This window comes from Anabrus simplex, chromosome 10 (genome assembly GCF_040414725.1).
Source record: "Anabrus simplex isolate iqAnaSimp1 chromosome 10, ASM4041472v1, whole genome shotgun sequence".
Lineage (NCBI taxonomy): Eukaryota > Metazoa > Arthropoda > Insecta > Orthoptera > Tettigoniidae > Anabrus > Anabrus simplex.
This window is the reverse complement of record NC_090274.1, coordinates 50,224,699-50,242,101: the sequence shown is the minus strand read 5'-3', so window position 1 is coordinate 50,242,101 and position 17,403 is coordinate 50,224,699. Positions and strand designations below refer to the sequence as shown.

The 17,403-nt window shown below is 36.8% G+C and overlaps 1 protein-coding gene across 1 annotated transcript in view; it reads left to right on the top strand.

The window, feature by feature from the left end:
* Positions 1-17,403, top strand: part of LOC136881797 (uncharacterized) — a 50,469-nt gene that overhangs the window by 14,409 nt on the left and 18,657 nt on the right. The window contains exons 3-4 of the mRNA XM_068229326.1: positions 1,767-1,862; positions 15,853-15,935. Of these exons, the coding sequence (XP_068085427.1) occupies positions 1,767-1,862; positions 15,853-15,935 (179 nt within the window). The remainder of the gene's footprint in view (positions 1-1,766; positions 1,863-15,852; positions 15,936-17,403) is intronic.

Here is a 17,403-nt window from a genome sequence, read left to right as displayed (position 1 = left end):
AAACTCTCCCTGTTCTCTCCTCACATCATGTGCCGACTGCAGAATGGGGAGCGGAGCGAGACAAGTATCCCGTACACCGGGCTCAGTGAACCACCCACTGCTCGCCGCCATACTCGCTACGCCAGAGTGAAAGGGTTAAAGTGTCTGTACATGCCCTTCCATTCTCCCCTAAAATTCATATGACTGCCAAGTATTTTTCCAGGCTAAATTCAGTTTCCTAGTAAGTTCTTTTTACATCCTTTCTTTCTATTGTATTTATTTTGAACTGAGAGACAAGCAGCTCAACAATCACTTATAAAATCTATCACTTCATGCTCTCTATAAATCCTATTTTGTTTTATCAGTGCCAATTCCTTCTTGTTGGTTCCATCACCCTCCTGCCCAGATTATGTAATTTAAATCATTTGTTGGTCATGCTTTCTGTCGTTAACATAACCTGCAAATACTCTCCCTCCTATAGTTCATATACTGTCTCTAGGTTATATTCTCCAGGTTCATGGGAAATTTTCCACATGCATATCACTTCTCAGCCATATTTCAACTGCTATTACAATAACTGGTAATGTACATCTGTCAAATTGCTTAACTGTATTCCTTTCCTTCACCACTTCTGCATTTTTATTCTAACAGACGTCCATAATTCTTTTCTTCCAGCTTCCTATTCCAACCTGTTTCCATGATTGTAGGTGACCATAATGCTTGCACATATCATTACAGTTCGAATGAAGGCAATCCACTCCTTAGTATTTCTAAGCTTCTCATTCAGTTTCCTACATACCGACTCCATAGTTACAATCACCCTCCATCGTGTCCCTCTTTCACAGTATCTCACTGATAAGACTTTCTGCTCCCTTCATATTCTCTTTCCCTTTCTCATTGCTTTCCCCTTGCCCTTCTATGGATCTTCTTCTTCCTCCATTACTTTATTTTCCTATTATACATTCGCTTCTGTATTGAATGTGCAGATTTTTATGCATTATAATTATGAACTATGAAGCTTGCATCTGGGAGGTAGTGGGTTTAAACTCCTAGGGCGGCCCTAGAAGTCATGTTCTATAATTTTCCATTTCTGTACCATAATAAGGCCATGGTCACATGTTCCTTGTCTCTGCCCTTTCCTGTCCCATCATCAGTATAAAACAGATCTGTGGATGCAGTGTGTAACAAATAATAAAGATAAATACCGTGTCAGTGGGCTTGATAGACCAACTATTTGGCTAGGAAATTATAGTAATGGGATGCTTACTCACTCCTCATTTCCTTAGTATGACTTCATGATGGCACCTAGGCTAGCTATGGCAGTTGATTGCAAATATGTTTGTAATACATTCTGTCATTTAGCTGAGGGCGTAACTTAGAACAGGTGAAATAGAGAAGATATATTTCATTCTGAGCTGTACTTTGTTGGTGTTAAGCTTGGTGTACTGAACTTTTAAGTGTTGATGTGTTTGGAATGAGTAGAATAATTAACAGTATTTGTGTACTTTTTTCCTGATGTTGCAGTGAATTTTTAAAATTTTATATATGTGATATAGTAGCTGTGCAGCAAAAAAGTCCCTGAGCATTCAAATAGGATGTTTTCCTTCTCCTGGACTATACCATTGGTTTTAAGGTTTCTCTATATGAAGAAAGTTTCTCTAAAACATCAGTCAAATTTTGAAGTTAACTCAAATACCAGCTGGTGATTAAATATTATGCTCATTTGTTGGTGACTAACTGGGCAGATGTGTGTGAAGAGCATGCCTAATATATGTTCTCTTCCTCAGGAAAATTTTGAGCTTGTCTCAGATATGAAACCTGTGAAAGAGGAAACCAAATCTGAATTGACAGAACCAGGACCCAGACAGGAAAATGCATTTGAGGTAATGTACATAATTTGATAAGATATTGTCTAATAGTTGTAATAGTGAGAAGATGGATGAATAAATTTCAGTGGGCATTCACTGTATATGATTTGAAGTTCCTAGGCAAAATATAAATTTTTATGTGTGACATATTTTGTAACTAATTTTCATATTTCCTATAAGTGATTCCAAGGTCTTACACTAGATATCATGTGACAGGTGGTATAGTTCCAAAGACCACCACTATAAACCACGTCACCTGGGAGCTGGTATTGTTGCTACTAACACTTCAGATTGTGATAATATCTTTGAAGTCAGAGTTTCTCTTGGTTATTATTATCTTGTTACTGTTATTGACAATATGTATAATATCATGAAAAAGCTATTGAACTGATTTCAGTGAAAGACCCCTCATTTTCAGATATCCTACATAATAATCCAATTTTCTTCAAGTATTTCCAAGTGTACTGTAAAGCATTAACATTGTTCCAATGCTTTCCACTCTGCACCATACAACAGCTGATATAGTACCAAGTTTCTTCATTATGTACCTAGTGTGTATGGCACCTTGTATCATCGTAGAATATTGCAGGATTTCCATATTTCAAGCTGTGGCACATGAACGTGGTGTAGGAGATTAGTGTGAATTTTGTATAAGCTCTTTCCAGAAGTTGTGATGTTACAAATTTGCAAAGCGTCTTCATTATATAAAGTATCATATACAAATCAGTAGCCTATACTACTATGTCTTGTAGTGTTAATAACTATTGAACACCAATACCAGTAGACAAAATGGCAATGGTAATAGGGATAATAATAATTGTATGGATAATAAAAATTGTACTGGAATACAGCCTCTTAGGGAGCATCCTCATCCATGCAGCTGATCCTCTAGAGACGGTTTTGGGAGGACCAGACTGAATGCAATGAGACATGGTAGAATGATCACTAAAAATGACAAAGAGTAGTAACCATTTTTCCACAGTTTTAAATGTAACATGGAGTATCAGTGATATCAGTACAAATAATCTAAGTAAGATGGTCAATGGAGATATCAAATATCACCTAACTCCAGTCATTGTTACACAAGGTGTCCACAGCTTGACAGAGTGATTTTGAACATGATTTGCCATGTTTGTACTAAATAAAATTTATATTAATAAAATGCATGTTTTATGTGCTGTAAATGACAGAAGATTTCACACAACAGTACAGTATATACTACTGTACTGTATCATCCATTACATACAATACAGATGTATTAAAATATTACAGTTTTATATGTTGATATGCTGTATGCATTAGGTTTTTTAGAATTCTTTCATGGTTTCAACATGAATTTTTTGGTGTAAATTCTTGTACTTTAAAATAGAAATGTGTACTGTTTGTATCAGTCATAAACAAAATTTCTGCTTACGGCCTCTGCACTAAGATGTATACAATTTGTTACATAACTCGATGTTTGTGCTTTGCTCCATTGCACTCTTAACACGAGTCGTGACAGGTACTACGTTCAACTGGCCGTACAGCTGCATATATTGGATGCTCTGTGGTGCTTCTTGAAATGTCTCTCTATTTATGTGATCATGGACGCAGTATTATCATGCATTATCACATTGCAATATCATCCATTCACCATACCTGACCCTCTTAGTGTGACTGTTAACCATCTCCCTTCCATATTTAAATGCATTTTATCCCCAGAATGAAATTAATTCTTTTTACCCTTCATCTTGAAAATGTAGAAATGTATTAGTTATTTACTCAACCGTCACTGAAAGTGATTTTTACATTACGAGTTAAATGTTTACTGTGTGGATGGAATTTCAAAATGAGTAATGTAAACTTATCACTTTCGTGGCAGTTATGTACAGTATATTTTTGCATGCTGTGGGGAATTTACTTATTTTGAATTAAATGAACTTAATTATAAATTATATTTGTTCATCACTGTACAAATCATCCATGTTTAATCAGTGCATTGACCTTTTCTTGTTTTGTTGTTCGTGTCTTGCTATGAATGATATAAGATGTCTATACATGGGGTTATGTTGTAATAAAACATAAAAATTAATGTTATTTGAAACAGTGAGCAGTCCACTGATCTACCAGAGTCGTAAACACAGTCCACTGGTAATGGATTAATGAAGATAATACAAACTTTGTGATATTTATTTGTTGGATATGGTTTAGCCTATGTATTAGTCACTATTCTGAAGGCAAACTCTCACTTGAGCTAGGAATGCAGAGGTGCCATTTTTTATGTAGATGGAAGTTGATCCACAGCAGTACAAATGATCAAAGCTGTATGAAAAGTGTGTAGGTAGTGTGAAGACTAAGACTGGTTCATTGTAGAAACAAGGACTCTTCATTAGAGTCATGCATGACATCCAAACAAGTGTACTGCTATACTTTGGTAGCAAAGATACAAAGATGACATAGTAATAAGAGGAGAAGATGAAATGTAAGTGCAAGAACATGTTCCTGTGTGAAATCAGGAGATAGAGGAATCATCATCATGATCATATGCAGTTTCCAGCTGTTGGGCAAGTCTGCTTGGAACATAAACCTATCTATCTCCTCTTTTCTTCCCTCCACTACTCCCTTGTCACTATTGCCCAGTCCTCTCCTATTCTTTATACACACTCTTCCACTCCTTTTTTCCACCTGTGTCTTGGTCTTCCTCTCAGTTGTTTTCCTGCTATCTCCATTTCTGCATCTTCCTTGGTATCCTTTCCTCTGTCATTCTCTTCATGTGTCCATACCAGGGAGGTGAGAACAGTAATGGAGTGGCCCTTACCCAAGCAAAATGGGACCACACCTTGACAGCGGCAGCCATATTGTTCAGCACCACGACCAACTGGGGAGCAGTGTGAGGTAGTTTGTACTCATCCAGTGAACTACCTGTGACATGTTGCCTGATGTAACCATTGTTTGGCATGGATCTTTGTTGTGTGCATGGATGCAGCAAGAGACATGACAAGAACAGAAAACCCAGCATTGCTTTTCATCGGTAAGTTTTTCTTGTCGTAGGCTAGTCCTATCAAACGTAGACACACATGTTTGTTTTTCGTTGGAAAGAACGTCATTTTCTGAAAATATGGATTGGTGTAGTTTCCCTAATAACCCAGACCTTTGGGCCTTGTGGACGAAGGCACTTAAGAGGAAGGACTGAACATCTGGTGTTAATAACGTTATTTGTATGGAGCACTTTAGCCCTGACCAAGTGAATAACACATACTTATCGAGGCCAAGACTGAGGGAGAATGCCTTCCCAAATATATTCCCTGCCTATCCCAGCTACTTACAGCCATCAGCGCCTAAGATTATTATCACTTGAGGACTAAAATTAAGACAGTGGCTGATATGCTTTATTTTTCCATTTGGATGACATTCTAAATAATAATGGTTTGCAGAAAAGGAGGGAACCTCGTTCCTGGGATGTTGACACACTCGAGCCAAGTAATATGGTATTGAAGGTGACTGTCAGTGCCATTAACCCAATTGCATCATTTGACGACCCTGGCTCGCAAAAGTTATTCATGGCGTATGAATCCAATGACGAGCTCAGCTCGCGGCAATGCGCTGCTGTATATTAATACATGCAGTTCAGTTACTAACTCACAGATGCTACTTGTATGCATTCTGAGCTGAATTTCAGACATGTGGCTTTGGTTATTTCCCATGCTCCATGCTCAGGTTATCACACACTTCTGGAACAAGAGATAAAAGAATTTTTGTTCATCTTATTTTGAATACGAAAGCTAATAAATAGTGTTTTAGAGAGTGATTATGAAGACAGTGATGTTTGTGATGACGAAATAGCCCCTCAAGTTCTTAGTTCGAGTTTGAGTGATGCGTGTAATAGTGCTGATGACACGGAAAGTGTTACAAATGATGACGGTGGGCCATGTCTTTTGAAACAAGTTCGTACCTCGTCGCAGACTAACTCAAATGACTGGAATTGGACAAAAAGTGACAATATCCCTGTTGTAGATATGTTTAGTGAATACAGTGGGGTTAGTGATAACTTAGTGAAAAGGTTACTGTGCAGATGACTGCCGTAGTGCGGGATTTAAATGCGTTTTCTCAGTGAACTGCTACGGAATTTAAATAGGATGCGAATGGGTTAATATTGTTCAGATGCAAAAGGAAAACCTTTGAAAATAGTAGACTGTACTCCTATTGTAGTTCGGTAGTCCCCATCTTAACTTGTTTATTCAAGATGTTCAAACCCCAGACGTGGAAGATGTAGAAAACTTTGAACATGGACAGTGTCAAAAGAAAGAAGAGAAATTGAAATTGATAATTAGGAAAATGAGGGCTTCATTGAGACGTACAAGAATGAACATTAGAAATTTACGAAGAAGGAATGCTAGGACGAAAAAACGAAAACTGCAACTATGAAAATTTTATTTCATGTTTTGACATCAAAACGGTTAATTACAAATGATTGCGCTGTTCAGCTTACTGATATTTGAGGCGTTTGACTAAGACACTTATTCAGAGTGTAAAATGAAAAGATCCAGGGAATAAAAATTAGACTTTTCACCAGTGTTATGCAGTTCAAAGGACAGTAATGCTCAAAGTTTGACTATGATTGCACTGCTTATTTTTATCAATTTGTGGTCTGTGACCGGCTTTAGTTTGATCAGAAGTACAGTTGTATATGTTACAATTTTGTGTACAGTGTAGTGTATTACAATTAGGTGCATTGTGCTTAAATAGGAAGAAAACACCATTTTAACTGCATTTCTCCCTCGCACAGTTGTGCTAAATAGGCATGGCCTCAAGAGTTTCCCCACCCAGGAAAGTCGGTCCACCTTCTCCACAGGCTAGCAGTGTTGGGGGACCCCACCATTACTCTTCTCACCCCCGCGGTCCATACCACCTAAGTCTAGATGCCTCTATCCTGTTCTGTATTGGCTCTTTTACTATATCATTAACCTTCTTGTTTCTCACTTTATCCATTCTTGTCACTCCTGCTTCTTAAAAATTGATTTTGCTTGCCTGTATCCTAGTTACAGCTCTCTGCTTCATTATCCAAGTTTCCGCTACATGCGTTAGAGTAAGTACATAGTACGTCCTGTATATCACTCTTTTGCTTCTCTGAGGGACATCCTTGCTCAAAACCAGGCTTTGACATTTTTCAGAAATGCTCCTGCTTTTCTTCCACACACAATTATTTCCTTATCATTTCTTCCACTTTCCTCTATGATACTTAAAGTAATAAACTTCATTTTCATCTGTATTGAACTGAGATTACAATGCTTTAAAAAGTTTTAGGGTCCACCTTACTCGATACTATGTAATTTGTTGTGTAGATGTAAATGGCAACATATTACGTTTATTCAGAACTATTTTCGACACTATACTGCGTCTTCATCAGCTGAACAGAGGCATTGGAAAATTGGTAACCATATAATTATTATCAACATTCCTTATCACAAGTTTAGATCTTATAATAATACAGTTAAAATGAATATATATTTAAACATAATGTGTTTTTCATTTTTCAACAAGTCGAAGACGTGTGGGTCTGTTGTACCAAATTATTAAAACCGTATGCGATCAGATTTGGTATACTTGTGACACTACAGTAAGCTCAAATTAAAATTTCACACATAGTTATTAAAATACTTCCGTTCATAAAACTCTTTGTGCTTAATTAAACTCACTTCGTAATTCTGCATATAGTGTTATCATAAACAGTTTACAAGAAGTTATGTAATGTCCTTTTTGACAGTATTGTTCAGAGAAAACAAACCTGATTAAGAGGAAACGTATAAATGAAGTCCTTAAGCAGTTAACAAAAGCTACGTTTCCCAGTTCAAATGCGGAGCCTGTGAATAATACAAAAATATAATAGTTATAATATCTTAGAGGGAAGGCAAGATATAAGATCATGTCCAATAACGTAAGTGTTTATATGACTCACCTCAAAAGGTCATTGACTGAGCGAAGCGTATTGAAGCACTACAAGGAACGATCTGATTGAGTTCAAGTGCCCACAGTGGGTTTGGACCGGAGAGGGGGAATAGGGGTAAATGGGAGGAGAGACTGAGGAACTCTAGTATAAGGGGGATCTGGGGGGGGCGTTGTGGAAGAAAGGAATTGTGAGCAAGGCTATTACGCATAGCACAAAAACTGAACTATTGGCTGGAACTTGTACATTTTTAAAAAATGTAATAAGAAAATTGAATAAAACTTTAGATTTTTCAGAAATTTCATTTAAGTTAAGGTTTGGATTGAGACATTGATCTAAGTGTATATAGCAACATTCTGTAACATCAAGCAAAGTTCCTTTACCTAAAATCTCCAGGATCTCACGTCTTGGTCTATAGTTGTAAGCAAAGTTCCTTTACCTAAAATCTCCAGGATCTCATATCTTGGTCTATAGTTGTAAATTTGTGTTTTAGTTCATGTATATGCTGGCGTACCATGGAAAACTTGTTATACTTTATGGCATTAACATGTTCTGAATATCTGATCTTAAAGTTGCATCCTATTGGACCCAGATAAGTGCTGCCACAGTCATTACATTGAAACCTATATACACCCAATTTGGAATGAGGATTGGAACTATTAGGGTTGAATTATGCAGTACTTTAGTGTTACTATTATCAGTACAAAATGAAACCTTGATGTTATGCTGTTTGAAAATATTAGTGAACTTATTTATGTCCTTATTAAAAGTAAATGTTTCAAAAGTCGTTTGACTTTGTTTATCTTTAAGTAACGTGGTTCATGAGCAATGTCTAAACTTGTTGATTATATGTTCGATAAAGTCTTCTTTAAAGGTATTAACCTTAGATATTGAATGGATGATATTCAACTCATTGTTCAAATTAGCCTTTGTCAGAAGGATCCTAAAAGCTCGTTCTGCCAGGCTGTTATATGCAGTGCTTTCTTGATTATGTGGGTGCTCAGACTCCTGTCTTATAATAACAACTGTTTGTGTATTCTTTCTAGAAATACTGTATGTAAAAGATGAATTGAGTTTATTAATTGGTAATCCAAAAAATTAATTGACTTATTCTTTTTTGGTTCCAAAGTAAACTTTATTTGAGGGTCTATACTATTGAGAATATTAAGAGTAGCAGTCACATCTGCGACATGTTCATCCAGAATTACAAATGTGTCATCCACGTACCTAGTCCAAACCAGTATGGTATCAACTTTATTTCCATTCTCTATTACGGTGTGTTCTAAGAAATCCAGATATATCTCCCCCATAATCCCTGAGGCTGGAGAACCCATTGCTAACCCATCTTATTTATAAATGACCTTGTCAAAGACAAAGTAGTTGTTATTTCATAGTAATTTAATTATGCTCATGAAATCTTGTATTTCAAATTCACTCAATTGACTGTAAGTCTTTAAATTCTTATTAATGTTAGGGAGCAGCTTATTAGTTTTAATACTTGGAAACATATTCGCAATGTCAAATGAATGTATGGTATGATGGGCCTGTAGTTCGAAGTTGTTTAATTTATTAACCAGTTCTGTGGAATTCCTTATAGACTTGTTTTCAGCGAACCTATAGTGTTGTCTAAGAAATTTCTGGATAAACTGAGCCAATTGGTATACGGGACAGGGTATGTAATTTATTATTGGTCGAATGGGGACCCTGGCCTTGTGGATTTTGGGAAGTGGTTTTGCTGTTGGTAGGCTCGGATTCATACACATTAATTTGTGTTTCTCCTGTTTGGAAAAGAGAAAAGATGCATTCTTTAATATCTTTTAATTGACGTTGAAATACTTGTGTTGGGTCCTTCTAGGTCACTAAAAAGTTTTCATTATTAAAAAAGTTTCTTTGTCTTTTGGATGTAATCATCCCTGTGCATAATTACCATTTCATCACCCTTAACGGCCTTTGTAATAATGAGTTCCTCGTCTTAAACCTCCTTTTTAAGGTCTACAATATGCTTTTTCCGTGAGAAATTTCTTAGAAATCCTGGCGGGCATCATGCTGTTATTCTTGATCAAAATTTTGCAACTTTCTTTTGAGATCTACTCTAATTTCATCTTGCAGCTCATGTGGCAATTTACCAATCGCGACTTCCGATTCTATAACAACTTTTGAGGCCACTTCGGCTTTAATTATATTATTATAATATCTTAACTTGTGATAAGGTTAATGTTGATAATATTAATATGGTTGCCAATTTTCCAGTGCCTCTCTTCAACTTATGATGACGCAGTATACTGTAGTATCGAAACTAGTTCTGAATAAACATAATATGTTGTAATTTACATCTACACAACAAATTGTATAGTACTGAATAAGGTGTACCCTAAAACTTTTTAAAGCTTTGTAATCTCGGTTCAATACGAATAAAAGTGAAGTTTATTACTTTAAATGAAGAAGCCCACCAGGCAAAAACAATAGCCAACCAGTATATGGGCTTAAAAATTAAGGTAGGGAAAATAGGCTAAGATATAAAGTTTATTAAACATTGAATCGTACATAATCTGAATCCTAATTTAAAATTCTTTCATAAGAAAAAGCTTTTTTGAATCAACAATCATATGAGACTCATGTCAAGGCCGCTGCTTGGCTTACAAAAGCCCAATGGAATATTTTTCAGTTCAAAATAAACTAAATTGTTTGCTTTCTACCCAACAGACAACATTAGAGAATAACTTCAAATATTAAAGAAGGAATCAGCATCAAGCAAACTCCTCATTAAAACTAATCAGATTCCTAACAGTGGTTTAATCGGGCATTTTTATTCTCCAGTAATTAACCTTTCTAAGACTAACTTGAATGAGAAAGAAAAACAAATTCTCTCTGTACCGGTTGGTACACCTCTACGCCGCGATTTTGAATTTTCTGCCTTAAAGTACTCCCGTACAGCAGAAACTCTGAACTTTAAAAACTTAATTATCTCAACAGTTTCTCAGAAGATGTCACTGTGTTAATTTCCAACTGCTTTTGTTTACTAATTATCAAGAAGTGTGGACATTCTCTGATAGATGTCTCTACAAAAATATGACCATGCACCCAGGTCCGAAGTGGTAGAACTTTATTTGAAGAAATGTTGTATTCATAAGTTTGTTCCTTACTAAATTTCGTTCTTTCATTTGTGGGTTGGCAATATAAATATTTTCTTTCCGCCAGTTTTGAAGTTAGCCAATCAATAATTTCTGTCATTAATTTTCAGCCAATGAGGTCTTTCTTCTCCAGTTTTGATGTGTAACTATAAGCTACCCTAAACGACTGTGGGTGTGTCTTAATTATTCATGAAAGGTCTCGAATCTTCCCTGAAAGTATAAAAACTGCTGATTTTCCTGGCTCTCGGCCACTTCAACACCTAGCTTAGTGTATGGAAGTATAGCAGGGGGCGGGTAGCACCTCTTCCTTCGGGCAGCAGCTCTTCAACAAAGGTAATGGCCTTTTAACATCTTTATTTCTTGATAACTCAGCAGTTTAACCCTCGGAGAAGGTGCGAAACCTTTAATGTAACCTATCTCTTGAAACATGTAAACCTTTTTCAGTCTTTGTAAAACTTCATTTATCTTTAACTGTAATTCGGGGATAGAGAGTGCTTTACCCTCTCGAGCTCCCCTTCATTTTTGATTTGAGGTGACTCCATTTTCATAACCGATTTTCTAATCTTAATGTATTAAAATTTTCTTATACGAGTCACCTCCCTAGTGTGGGAATAGCCCCTGTTTAATCAGCCTAGTGTCCCTTAGGTTTTAACAAGTATTCATGTAGGAGTGCAAGTACATGCCTCCATTCTTTTGCGTTTAGGGCCATTTAAGTTAACCTGTTAATTTTCTATTTAGGCCCAGTAGGCTGGGTACTAGATACCCCTCTTTCATTATAAGTTGTGCCTTGATGGCAATCATGTGTAAAAGTCTGGTATTGCCTTTAATAGGCTTGAAAAATTGAGAGCAGGTCAGCTCTTTCTTGTGTTTGAAAAGTGCCTCTGGGAGGCTTGAGGTTAAAAGTTGGGAGCAAGTGCTCCTTCTATGAAGGGGCTTTCAGCCCTTTGGATAAATGAGTGTACTTTGGAAAAGTTGGGCTAGTAGCTCAAGGATTGTGTAACTGAGACTCGAAGCCAGAACTTATAAAGACCCCGAAACTTGTGCTTTTGTTTGTAAAGTTATCTTTGTACCTGTGTTTTTTAATTGTTATTTCACCTAGTGAAAATTTGTTAAATCTTGTTGTCTATTAAAAATATAACCTTTTTTGAAATTTTAATTCATCTTTCGGACTTGTAGTTAGACCCATTCCAGCCCGCACCTTCTTTCACCTCTGCATTCCACGGATAACTCCGTAACACTCTCAAAAGTCCCTACTACTGGCCAAATTTTTACATAGCCAAAAATGGCCTCAAAACTTATTATAGAATCGGAAGTCGCGATCGGTATGGCTACTGTATGGCTGAGAGAGGGTTAACTACATTCAAAAAGTTGCAACTAACGTCTGCAGAAGTTCCACTGTAGTTTGTCTTTCTCAAAAACCAATTAGATATCATCAATCTAAACATTACATACAAAGTCAAATCATTATCCATTCAGAGAAAATTATACATATTTTTAGGTTATTAATTATTATGCTCATGTTTTTTAAAGGTTGCAAACTATTTGAAACAGTCCATTTAGAATCTGAATTAAAATGTTGTGAACTTTGTAAGTTAGTATTAATGTTATTGACCTTACATTGCACAAACTACCTTTATGGTTTTTGGAGAGGCCGATATGCCAAAATTTAGTCTTGCAATCATTCCTTCACTTATCAGTAAATCTACCGACATATGGCTGATGTATTTGAGCCGGGACTGAACTTGCCACATGCAGTTCAGAAGGTCAGCGTCTCAACCGATTGAGCCACTCTGCCCAGCTTTGTAAGTTAGTATTGATAAAGAATACTGATTCTCTGAATTTACATATGGTAGGTGATTCAGTGACATTCTTTGAAAAAAAATTCTCCAGGAAACGGATTTTGTGTACACAGTTTTACCTTAGTTCAATTTTTGCCCATATTTTATAAGGAAAAATTTATTTTTATGACATTATTTGACAGCATTTCCAGTAACCTATCATTTAGAATTATACCCCAGTGACCTGAAATAACCATAAGTCCTACTTCTTTTTTCTATTCCATGTATTTAGACCATAAGGTGCATTTATGGACCCGAGAAGTACAGTGCTAATTCTCTGCTTCTTATGGTCTGAAAGTCTATAAACACTGGGAAATGCACTTGTTATAATATCATGGTCTTGGATAAGTTACCTGATGTTAGGTAGCAGTAGGGGTAGTAGCCACCAAAGAGGGTGAGAGAAAAAAGAGGCTTTTCTTGTCTCAACTATTTTGTTGGTTTTCATACGTGAACAGTGCCAAAAACTGTTTTGAAAAGTACTGAGTGCCACCTGTCAGGAGATTTTTAATAATAATGTTATTTGCTTTACGTCCCACTAACTACTTTTTAAGGTCTTCGGGGACGCCTAGGTGCCGGAATTTAGTCCCGCAGGAGTTCTTTTACATGCCGGTAAATCTACCGACACGGGGCTGTCGTATTTGAGCACCTTCAAATTTTTTGTGTAGTGGAACATTTCAGCATGTGGTAGAAACATTGTGAATAGTGCAGCAGAAGGACACTTAGGATCACCTTGCATGGAAAAGTTGATTCGCTTCTGGTGAATAGAAGACATTGAGCTATCAGGTCTATGGAAGTGTAAATTTGGACGGTGAAAATGAATATGTTTATGGCTAAAGATGGGACTGTGTAGTTTAGTTTTACAGTGTAATGTTTAGTCCCCATACTTAAAGTGTAACATCCATGATAAATTTTTAGATGAGAACTTCATAAGAATATTCTTTCCTTAGATACCCCTCCTAGAATGAAGACGCATTGTATGGTACGGAATGACTTGCGGTCCAAAAATTATATTTTATTCCAGTACAACTGATTTGACTGTAAAAGCTGTCTCTGTATTACCAACTGATGAGCCCAACTTAGTACACTGGAGCAAAACACTGGTAATCAGGAATTAGTTAACTGGAAAATTTATAATGTCCAATAACAGACCAACTATATTAGTATTACTTGTCTGTAAGATGATCAGAATCCTCATTGCAGTGGAACAGCACAAGAAAGTGACAAGTAAAATAATGAATCAAGGACTGGATACACCCTGTGGGTGGGGGATGCAGAGGAAGAATGCACTCATAGTATCCCATCCCTGTCATAAGAGGCAACTAAAAGGGGCAACAATGGGATGAATGTCTTTGAGCCATGACACTACTTGCAGTTAGTTCAATTACATGAGGAACGCCATGGGTCGACATTACTTGCACTTAGTATCGCCATATGAGGAACACAATGGATCTACGTTACCTAGGATCAGCACCATTATATGAGGAACACCATGGGTCTATGTCACTTAGGAAAAGTACCATTATATGAGGAACACTATGGGTCTACGTTACCTAGAATGAAGACCATTATACGAGGAACACCATGGGTCGACTTTACTTGAAATTAGAATCACCATATAAGATGCACTGTGTGTCTACGTTACCTAGGACCAGTACCACCGTATGGGGAATACCATGGGTGTATATTACCTAGGAGTATTACCATTATATGAGGAACATCATGGGTCTGGGTGTTGCCTTGTGATTAGTACCATCATGTGCTTCCCACCAAGGTGGAAGAGGGGGCACTCAACTGCACAGACTAGTGTCTTATGGTTCTACTGTACTCAGAATGCGTCTCCATTACCTGTGAGTTGTACACTATATGAGGAACATCATGGGACCACATTGCCTGTAATTAGTACCACTATGTGAGAAGCAACACGGATCTAGCTGGCACCCGTGATTGGTCCCACTATGTGAGGAAGCCCATGGTTTGTGTTGCTTGTGAGTAGTGCCCTTATGTGAGGAGCATCATGGGTCTGTGTTACCTGTGAATGGTGCCATTGTGTGTGACATCCTGTGGGTCTGTACTACCTGTGATTAGTTCCACCATACGAGGGACGCCATGAATCTATATTACCTGTGATCAGTACCACTGTGGGAGGAACATCATGCTTCTGCTTTACTAGTGATTAATATTATTATGATGGGCTGGTGACCTGGATTTTGGACCCTTTTAGACAACAAACGTTGTCTCTATTTGCCTCTTTTTGCTGAGTGGTAAGCATGCAAGAGGCACAGGAAAGGATTAATTTCTACAGAGGCAGAAAGGGATTTCTGGAGAAAAATCAGGTCAGTTTGTTTGGCTGTTGTCTCAATGGAAGGTAACCTTATTGGATGTGAGAGGAAGTGACAGTGACAATTAGCCTTTTATTGCAGCACTGCACACTCTGCAACCTGCTCATGTTCTCCGCTGTTGTGGGATGCCGAACAGGTAGACCATTCATGAATACATGTTGAACAAAGCAAATATAAGCTGATCTTATGGGTCGCGCATTGAAGCCTCTTAAATTCCTCTATAGGAATCCCAATATTTTTGATGCCTTGCACCTTGCTTCTTTACAGTGTATATTGCACATTTGATCCTCTGATTGTTTTGGATTCATGTTTAGTTTTCATTCTATTTTAGTGTCCAATGAGATGATACATTTTGAAATTTTAATTATAATTTCATTCCGTTGCAGCTCGTACCATTAGGAGCTGATGAAATGGCCATTAGGCCCCTTTAAACAACAAATATCATCATCGACATCATCATCATCATCATCATCATCAAAGATTCAAACAGGGAAAGGTGCATATAATATGATGAGCAAAATAGCTAGCGAGTATGGAAGAAAGGGAGCAATGGAAAGAAATAAACAACGGATGATATTGTGTAAAGATGTGCAGAATGTCTTTGTCCTTTGAAGTTTCTCCTTTTCTGTTCCTTCCTCTTCTGGTGCTATCTTACCATGTGTTCCTTTTCGTATTCTTATCTCTCCATGTAATTATGACTTGATTTAAAATTTGCTTATTGTCAGCTGTTTCTTGTTTCTTGTTTACTCTACATTTGTTATTTCTTACTCATAGCCTAGTGCTTGCATTACGGAGGAAATATCCATAGAGCAAGATACATTTGGTGAACTGGTCCCACACGTCAAAAATGGAAACAAGTAAGTATACTATTAAACCTAGACAATATGAAATGTGTTACTTACCTGTTCACTGTCATGCTTGGTGTTGGGTGTTTTATCTCTTCGAACTGTACTTTTTTGTCAAGTTAATCAGATCTTTCCAAGGTTAAATTTATTCTTTAATGTCATAACAGACTAGTGGTGCATGTTATAAATCTCATTCCATATTCATGGTTATCCTCAATAAGGTGAATTATAGAAGTCTTTCTCCATTTGTAAAGTGTAAACTAGTGGGTGGAATCAAGTGAAATTTCAGGTAATTTAAAACATGTTGAATGTTTTTCTGAATATACTTTTATTGAATACATAACTGACAAAAAACTAAGGTATATTGAGATCAGTCTGGAGTGGGTTCATTATCATACATTACCTTTCACTGTAGAAAATTGTCTAAATTTATGCAGCATTCTCACCTCTTGAGAGGTTTTATTAGCTTGTTATTTATCACTAAGAGTAAAATAATTATGTATTACAAGAAGCTCTTCAATTCATTTCCGTATTTTTATTTCATCATCATCATTAGCGTACATTTACTCCCTGATACACTAAGATTAAAAGATGACAGAGAAGCATTTGCCCTTCCCTCTCAATAAAACATAGTTAATGTGTACAGTTTTCCCCTCAACTCCCTACTTCACCTCCCCTCTCAACAGAATAAATTTCCTCATCCTCCTACATAGCAACCATGACCAGGGCTTCAGTCCAACAATGCCACAGATGATTAACAGCTCAGATATGTACTGTAAATTCTCTCATAGTTACTAAGGTTACAGTTACTGTTCTTTACATTTCTTAGGACTTGCTAGACTCTGTTCCTAAGTACACAATAGCCTTTGAATTCTTGAAATAGCATTTTTGGCAAGTTCTCCCGTACCAATGGAAATATGCATCACAGTGATCCATCATATTTTCAGTTTTTGTCATTTAACCTCAGACAGGGAAGGCAGCTAACCTTCAGAAGTCATTTGGGAGGAGGCTTGTTATACAGTCTGGTAACAAGCGAGTTGAATCTGTCAATTTTTGAACCAGTATTGCCTAGTAGAAAAATATTTTTCCAAGGTACATTGTAGACTTCAGGTGATCCAAATGAATATTTCTACAGGTGATTAACAGCTCAGATATGTACTGTAAATTATCTAAGTTTACAGTTATAGTTGGTTCCAGTTGTTGCTCATGTCCTTTCGTAATACCCAGTGAATGGATTTGATTCCAAGAATGACTTGTGTTTTGTTTGCCTGAAAAGGAGTTAAAGTATTTAAATTTCTTAGAGCTTGCTAGACTTCGTTCCTAAGTACACAATAGTGTTTGATTTCTTGAAATAGCTTGTATTTGGCTACTGATGGGAGGAGGGTGAGTTGAGATGAATAGAACAGGAATTTAGCTATGATTTAGAACTTCGTGGGGTTTGTTATGATATATTAATATGTGTGAAGTGTGATTATTTGTA